Source organism: Atta cephalotes (assembly GCF_000143395.1).
Source record: "Atta cephalotes unplaced genomic scaffold scaffold00027, whole genome shotgun sequence".
Taxonomy (NCBI): domain Eukaryota; kingdom Metazoa; phylum Arthropoda; class Insecta; order Hymenoptera; family Formicidae; genus Atta; species Atta cephalotes.
In genome coordinates, this window is record NW_012130091.1 from 3,774,298 (window position 1) to 3,784,090 (window position 9,793).

A 9,793-nucleotide genomic window follows, 5' to 3' on the forward strand; every position below is an offset into this window, starting at 1 on the left:
GAGAGAGAGAGAGAGAGAGAGAGAGAGAGAGAGAGAGAGAGAGAGAGAGAGAGGATAGAGAGAGAGAGAGAGAGAGCGTAAGAGTATGGTGATGTAGATGAAGGTATGGGAGAGTCTGTGTAATTGGAAAAGCTTGGGATTAACAATTTTGCAAGACTCGGCGAAAATGTTCTCGAAAAGAGGATTGGCAAGGCAAAGAGATCCTTCGTGGCTCTATATTTGTATAAATATATATTCCATGTATATGTGTAAAAGAGATAGACGTAGTTTATCGATATTGACATTGAGCTTCTTCGGCAAAATCTAATTTGAGAAATTAATTTATGAGATTTTACATTGAGCAAGTTGGCTAAAATGGCGATCATGCAGAAATTTCGGAAATGCGTATATAAACTTGCACTTGTAAAATGTTTTGTGAAAGTCCTCTAATATAAAGATGTTTTATTTTGCATTGCATAAAAAAGATTGTTGAGATATTAGATATTTTTGAAAACAAAATTGTTTTTTACACATTTTATATGTCTATAACATTTGATAAAAAGTTATAAAAGAATACTTTAACTTATGAGACACTTCTCTATTTCTTTAAATAAATTTTTTAAATAAATGTGAATTAAGAATAAATATGGAAATTGCTTCTGTATGATATATCTTCAGAACTAGATATTTTAAAACAGTTGTTTAATTCAGATATGTATTTTTAATTTTCTTTAAAAAAAATCAACAGATTTCTATTATAGTTGTATGTATATGCAAATCGTTTTTATCTTGTAAAAAACTATATATAATATAAAATACAAAAATACAATACAGATCTCTCAAAACTGAGCAATAAAATTTGTCCCTTGTATTAACAGATTATAAATATATAATAAAGGAGCATAACAGATTATAATTCATTCTAAATTCGGCCTATTGTGTATGTTTGACAAAACCATGTATATGCGGCGTGTATAGAACGGTATCTTTTCAGTAAATTGTTCGCTTTTAAAGTTTAAACCTTCTTCGGTGCAATCACAAGCGTCCAAGTTACTCAATTTTTTAATTTTAGTAATCAAAAGTCTTTGTAAAATTACATTAGGCGCAGCGAATATTCAAATGCAAATTTCTAAGAAAAAATAATTAATATATATAGTTTAAAACTTTTTAGATTTACTTTTTTTGAAAATTGTAATGAGATATATTTTCTAAAAGAAAATATAGTCGTAAAAACAGTGATTGAATTAGTAGAACTGTAGAAATATGAATATCAGATATGTAAGATATTGAATAAATACAGTTTATGTAAGATTAACTTCTTCTGCATAGTTATTTTTTGTTATTTTACATTATCGATATGTTTTTATTTATTTTGTATATTAATAAGTCTAACAAAATAAATTAATACCTTAATAAAATTTGTTATAATAATTGATTAAAGTTTTTAAAGTATATCTAGAAAACATGCGTATTATACATATTAAAATAAAGTGATAGATTTAAAAAAATTGCATCTTGAAAGAAAATCTAATCATTGATGTTAATTGCATTAACTACAAATATTGCTTTATGGATAATTATGCCTTAGAATAAATTAAATAACAATAGTATCTTTAAGTTAACTGGAGTCTCCTTATTTTGCTAATATATATTCCATTGCTAATATATCTTCCAATTTTTATACTCGATCTATTAATTGATCTAATTAGTAGGATAATTTACATTATATTTGTGTGAAAAAATAGAAAAGTATAAAATTATTATAAGGCATTTAAATTTATGTGTGTAAAACGCAATATAATCACTGCTAATGTTCAAGCATTGTCAATCTTATTGTTAATACACAATCAAAAAGAAATAAAACCCATAACGATCGAAGCTAAATTTTTAATGTTTAAATAATTCGATATGAATTTGCATACTACATATCAAATCTTCCAAACTGCGCGCCGAATTGATTCAGTCTTGAAACGCTGTACATACTGACAGACCCATAGTAATAATATCATAAATTCAATTGCTTAGTAATATAATGATTTAATAATTTAATGCTCATAGATATCTTAGAAAAATTTTAATGATGGTTGTTAATTTATTGTTAATTTATATTTAAATATGAAGCTAGAAATAATTTAAATTTTGTTGGAAATTAACATTAACATTAACATTAATATTAATTGACATAACGAAACATATAAAATGTTAATTGTTGTAATTAATGATTTATAATAAAACATTGAAGTTATTTTTTCTTACATAATTGTATCTTCTAGTACTTTTTCCTTCATTATTTGCATGATGTAGCTTTTATGAAAATTAATATTATGTATAGCTATGTATGTATATATGTATAATTAGCTCAGATAATATAGTATATACTTTAAATAAAAAAATATATACAACAGCATTATCCTGCCGTTTTTATTATTACAAATAATTTTAGAGTTCATACATTTTTGCCTATTCGTGTACATATGTATCATTATAATGCAAACTTGTCAAAATTGTACCCATTTCAATACGTGACAATATAACAAATTATGTATTGTGTGTTAAAGTGCCGAAGGTATATTCAAGCAGTAGCTTAAATGCTTCGTAAACAGCAACACATCAACAGAAGATCCCCCTGTTACGAGTTAGCGCTTTCGCGAACACAAGCACTGCAAAGTGAACAATAATCCCTTGATGCTAGCAAATAAGGAAGAGTCGCAAAAGAGACGCCTGTACTTTTCTTAGACTGAAAGAATGAACAGAGAAAAAATCGAGAATTTTTCAGTGAAGCTGCAAGCACAAGACATCTCTTTGAAACTCTAAAAGGGTCGGTTCTAAAAAAAAACTTCTGTCTATTATTTACAACGTTCAACTTTTTGCTATTATATTGTATATTCAAGCCTTGTATTATAATTTATATTTATTTTAATACATAATTAATATTTATTTTAAATATTAAGTTTTAATATTATTGGAGATGGATGCCATCTTTGATATGCATTAATTTTAGAATAGAGCATGTATTAATTATGGTATCATTAAAAAAATTATATATACATAATTTCATTTATTAATATAATTTATATAATTTGTTGATATTAATATTTGTTGATATTAATATAATTTGTGATTTACAGTCAATTGTATAATAATTTTATTATCGTAATAATAAATTTATTGATTTTTAAATGTATATATTTTTTAAATATATATATAGTCAGTATCAGCGCTTCTTATCCTGATGAAGTAAACAGAAAGGGTCGCGAAACGTTGACATTAGGATAAAGACACGGCGATAACACCCGCAAATCCTCTAATCTTGTATACATTCATACATATTTGATATGTGTGTGTGTGCGCGCGCGCGTGTGTGTGTGTGTGTATGTGTGTGTGTGTGTGTGTGTTAAATTTAATATATGTAAAATTTTTTATATACATTCTATAAATCGATTTATATGTAAGTATTGTTATTGTATATATTGTAATAAACTTTGATAAAATAAAAACAATTTATTAAATGTTAATATTTCACTATAAGATATAAATTTATAATAAAAACTTATTTATGTAAAGAAAATTTTGGAAAATATTTCATTCATTTTGAAAAATATAATAATGAATGAAATAAAAATATACAAAAAAATTCATATAATACTATAAGTATAAAAGTATAAAAATAAAGAAACAAAGAGTAAAAATTAAAAATAGAAACAATTTAACAACAAACAAGTAAAGAGAAAGAGAGAAAGGCATAAAGAAATAAAAAAGAATTTCATTTTTTTAAATGGCTCAATTTTGATTAAAGATTGACTATGAAGAGCGTTAGAGACTTTTGAAAAAACATCTTTTGACGTTATCGGGAACGTTGTCGGGGATCAGAAATTTCCACCCTTCCAATTTACCACCACCTCTTGCTTGTAGCGCTACTCCAAGCTCACCGCCACCTATCTACAGTTGAATTGGCGGTGTTGGAAGTCACGATAGGTTTGCCAGAGTTGCAAGAAGAGTAGACTTTAAGCAGAACGGTTTTAAGGGCGTGTATCCATGCTCGCTCACCATCAGAGTGAGTTATAAATCGATTTGTGTTCTGGCCAATGAGGGTTGAAAGTGGCGTATTCTGATTGGCCGGTACCTAGACCACTCCCACAGTGTTAATAAAGGCTTTGAACGAAAGCCGGTTTTACAACGCCACAACTGTTTTACTTATTTTGCTAAATGTAATGTAGATCAACGATGTTAAATATGCAGATGTAGTTTTTTTAATGTGCTGATAATAAAAAATTTATAATTTCTAAAGTTCAAATATTTATATTTTAATATTAATATAAATAAAATAAAATATATATTAATATATTTTTCGTAGTTATAATTTCACTATGTAGTGCAAATATCAAATTTAATAAAATACAAAATAACTATTTATTAAAAGTCAAATTAAAAAAACTATTTTATATATAAAAAGTACTTCAAAATATGTGTATTAATATTTAGCGTACAATATATTTATATATTAGTATAATAATACCGCATTATTATTTATCTTTGCTTTTTTATTTGTTTGATAAAAAAATAAGCAACGTTTTGTATAAATGGTTTCTAATAGACTGTTTTACATATTTACGACATTAAGTAATAAGGTTAGTATTAAAATTATATTATGTAAATGTAATATAGTAAATAGCAGAAGACACGTCTAATCATATTTGTATAATAAAATCAAATAAATTTAGAGACATAAAAGTCAAACTACAAATTATAAATTAATTTAAAATAATTTAAATATTATTTGTTATTAAAATAAAAAGAAATAATTTAATTACATTTAAAAAACTTGCAGAATTTTGGATATAAAGGGTTAGTAAATATAGTATTAATGTATAGTATATATATATATGTAAAGCACCTTTAAAATGAAATACATTACAATCATTTGATATTCGTAATTGTAGTATTATTGATGAATTATTTAACAATAGAAACGAGAGAGCGTACATTTATAATTACCTGGAAATACCGATAGCTTATGATATAATGGCAGTACAATGAATTCAATATGATCCACATCATTTTCAGCTCATGTTATCAATTAATTAAATAAACAATTTCGTTACATCATGAATTCTCACAATCTAATAAATCTAACCATTATCAGATCTGCGCTGTAATAATAAATTAATATATAAATTATTTGTCTATGCGATGTGATGCGTTATACTAAGAATTTTATTTGATGAACTTCTTTTCATACATTATTAGATACGTTTATTAGATACGAAAATAAGTCAGATGGATGAGATAAATAATTATATTTTTCATTCTCTCAAACTTTCAAATTAGTTACAAATATGGAAAAGATATGGATGAAAGATACCATTTATATTTATTATATAAACTGATTTTACAAATCTTTATATAGTTTAGTCAGATATATCTTTCATATAACATTAAAAGGAAAAAAATCCATAAAATAATGTTAAATGTATGCAGATGTGTTGTTATAAAAAAATTTATATAAGAATAATAATAAAATGAGGTTGAAGAAAGATAGCAAAGGTTACAAACAGGCCGTTATATCTCATCCAACTTATTCCAGGTCGACGTTTATTCACGGCTGTCTGGCATCGCTTGCTCTCTCCAAGTATCCATGATTGAGTACGAAAAGTCCCTCTTTTCTCCATGGTGAACCGCTCCGCCGTAGGCGTAGCCACGTTGAGGCGTCGACATTGCTAGACCCCACCTTCTCGTTGGTAACTAGGGCTATGTCTACTCGGCTGGCCGTCTCAAAAAGCCGACCAATCCGCGATACGAGACGGCCACTGCCAACGCATAAAGTAGCGGAGGCGCCTTTGTCGCCTGGGTCTACGAGGGGTCGCAGAACGGAGGGCAAAAGAGGGAGAGGTGGTGAGCGAGTCGTTGGGCATAGAGGAAGAGAGGGGCCAGGCACGAGTTGACGAGTTGTGCGCACGGATGGGGCAAACACCACCCTCAGAGCGTAAAGGGTATGTGTATGGGTGCATGTAGTATTCGTACAGTCGCCTCTGGGGTTTCCCTTCTTCGTACCCGTCGCGCACCCATCGAGCAACCCCGCGTTATTCGACCGCTCAGTTGTCCAACGCCGCGACGACGACACGGTTGCCACGACGGCAAATATTCGAGCTGCTCTGACCGGGACCATTTCTCGAGGTCCTGTCTACGCCGCGTACGCTTTCTTCTTCTTCATACACGAAGTTGCTACCAGGTGTTAACGAGCGTGCGTTTCAACAACCGAGCGAAATTTGGAATTTGTACGAACGCACCAACAAAATGCGATAACTGAAAATTGTTCTGTGATTTGAAAACATTCAACTTGGTCTAATCAATTGCCGACGGTGGATCATATCATAGAGGCGCAATAAAAACGCTCAGATTAATGGAAATGTATTCAAGAGATATGTCGGCCGAGGCATTCTATCGAGGAGCTTGATAAATTCTATCGAAAGTTTTGGAACAATATTCATCACTTCCTGATCCTTTAGTCGCGTTTTTTCCCAAAATCAGTAGTCATCAGATTTTGGGAAATCAGTATTATTCAATTGAGTCTGACAAATAAAATTTTACCTCTTGTTCTTAAATTTTAATACATTTTTTTTCGAAGAATGGAGGTGATTCTGCAGAGAATGGACCAATTATATCAAGCTTGCATATGCTTTTATGAGTGAAATTATGCGTGACATTTCTAGCGTGTATGATTTAGTGTTCATTCAAAAGAGAGACATAGTTTCGAGTTATATTGAAAAAGATTCACATTTACGCGCAATAAAATAGTGTCGTAACAAGCAACAAACAGAGAAATCTGTACCTGATCACAACGAAAACATTCACTTCATCAAAGTGAAGCAAAGAAGAACGAGCAGAAGTTATAAATTATGATTAAAACAAAAGTAAGTAAGATTTGGCGTTTCGTCTGATGGAAGTGTATTATTCATCTTGCCGACGGTCATCAAATGTTGAATGAGAAAGATTATTTGCTGGTGCCATTCTTTATTTTTTTACAACGAATCACGGATCCTATTCTGTTATCACTGATTGTGAGCACGTTTATATCCACTACAGATATTTATTTAAAAATTTTTGTTCTTATATATATCTATAAGCAGAAAATATTTAAGTTTACTAGATGTTTGATCTTATTTTATACAAGTCGCATACAATATGCAAATCTAATTTCAAACGGCCTTATGTCAAAGATATGAAATTTCGAAAAAGTATGCACTTGTGGAAATAATCGCTGCAAGCAGAGTGATGTTAAGGCCTATCAGATTTGAAGATGTTACTTCGTTATAATACTGACAATTTTTGTAAAAATTACATTAAGAATGATAATGGTACTGCTCTTGTAATCCAGATTAAAAATTTTGTAGTGTTTATTGGTTTCTGTGTTTAAACTTTAAAAAACTAGTTAAAAAACTAGTTATTTTAAGAAACAATGTACAACGATTCCCTTCGATTGAGTTCCTAAACGTCGGAAGAAGAATCTTTCGAAGAAACCGAACAACGATCGTCTATCTGGAAGACCTAATCGCGTTTTGTGGTTCAACAATTAGAAACGCGGTAAATAAAGCCATAAGTTCCCGAATGCACTCTGACATTAACTGGTGGCACTATACGCAGCTCCATTCGTTTGCAGCATCTTTACACTCCATTATCTTGTGGATTGAAGATCTTTGATCTATCAAATATCATGTGGATTGAAGATTAATGATTACTTCGTCCTTGTGAATATCCGATCAAGAATGTTGCTTTAAGCTTGTGCGATCTCAGTTAAAAAGAACACGAAGATGCCACAGCAGCAGCAGCGATCGGCGTTCGCAATTCAGGAGCTGCTGGGTCTAGATGGTACCGGAAATAGGAGTGGTACTGATCGCGGCTCTCCGCAAGGCTCACCACCCGCCGGAGTTTCGGCTGTTTCCTATGCTCCGACTGCACCTCATCACTCGAAATTATGGGAATATATGCCCAGCCTAAATCATTTAGGCAATTTGGGGAATCTGGGAAATTTGGGGAATCTGGGCAATCTTACGGCCTCAAGGATGGCCTATCTGAATGCGCAGGCGGCTGTAGCAGCCGCCTTTCTACCGCCACCCCATCCTCACCCAGCCCACCATGTAACACACCATCAGGTACATCAATCAGGTCAACTTCCGGCTTCGCCACCCGGCGTTAACCTGCATCCTGCGGCACACGCGCAGCACGTACTTCCTGGTACGGCTGTTACCACGAATCATCATCAACATAGCCCGACACAGCATACGCCGCCTCATGGTAAGTCAATAATTGTGAATTTGAGCTTTTATTAAGCAATAACTATTTGAATCTACTTATATAAGTTTTGTATTAGAAATTCAAGAAATAAAATAACGGCTTAAAACTTTAAGTTCTTCTTTTATGAAAAAATATATATATATTACTATAAAATATTGATACTCTTATTTCTTATTATTATACATAATTTAATAAATATAACATAATTTAATAATTTTTTATAAATATGCAACTATATTGAATAAATAAATTTATATCTGCTGAAAAGAAAAAGAAAAAGAAAAATATTTCTTTCGTATTCTTCGAAAATTTTATTTTTTACTTATGTATGATCTCCAAAATTTTTAATCATTTTATAAAAAGTCTAATCTTCAATATTATTGTTGATATTATTGTCTTATCAATATTTCTTAAATGATATATTCATCAATATGTGTACCGCGAACCATTCGGTAATTGTGAATGAGATTGAACTTATAACCCTCTATTTTCACAAACTCCGAAGTAAATTAATAGTAGACGTATCGTCGTTCTAGCGTGAAACGAGCACTTAACTGCCACTTACAGCTATCACTTAACAGAGAGCCACTCAAGATCAAGTTACCGAAAATTGACACACGCCTTTGTCGCGTATCAATGTCGACACTGTATGTGCCAAGAATCTGGGGGAATTTTTGGGAAAATAGTATTCAGTTAGACAGCTGTATAGCTGTCTTATATTTTCAATATATACAAGCAGTAATTGAGTATACAAGTGTTCATCGATCAAAGTAGGAATTACTTTTATTTAGCAGTCTAAAAATCAAATTATTATTATTTATTATAACTTGAAACTATTTTCCCTGCGGCATGTGAAAATGAAAATAATTTATTTTCATAAAACAACTTATTTTCTTCTTTTTTTATACCTACATAGTATTGTACATAGTATTCTTTATCCATATTTTAATTAAATATAGCCAAGCAATAGCACACATAATTAACGAAATGCAAAACACACACACACACGCGAACGCACGCACAAACACACAGGTAAGAAACAAAAAGAAATAGACTGTGGGAATTGATTTTTTTCATCAGAATAATTCCAAATGTTATGAATAATTAGTGGTATAATGAGTTGAGTGTTAGGTAAGCCTGCAATGTCTCACCAAAATACAAAGAGCGTCGACTGGCCGTCCGTTACCGAACTGTTCTCAACCTTCGTCAGTGATATTGATATTTTAACCATAAAATTATTGAAATATGTATAACAAAATATTAAATATTTTATTTATTTATTAGTATTAATCTGATTAAGTAGATTAGATAACGAAAATGAAAATGTAAAATTAAATTAAAAATTTATATACATATTATTTATGTTTATATAGAATATTATTTTATTTACAAAAAATTTAATAAAGGCAATATAAAATTCATATTTTTAAATATCAAAAAATATAAATAAAGTAAATAAAAATTTTATAAGCAAATGTATGTATTAAATCGAAATTTATTTAAATATTTATATGTATATTAT

General features: G+C 30.1%; 1 protein-coding gene across 1 annotated transcript in view; it reads left to right on the forward strand.

Annotated features, from left to right (window-relative positions):
• The first annotated feature begins 7,787 nt into the window (after positions 1-7,787).
• The window catches only part of LOC105620617 (visual system homeobox 2-like), a 69,198-nt gene continuing 67,192 nt past the window's right edge, over positions 7,788-9,793 (forward strand). Inside the window, exon 1 of the mRNA XM_012202107.1 lies at positions 7,788-8,271. Within this exon, the coding sequence (XP_012057497.1) occupies positions 7,788-8,271 (484 nt within the window). The remainder of the gene's footprint in view (positions 8,272-9,793) is intronic.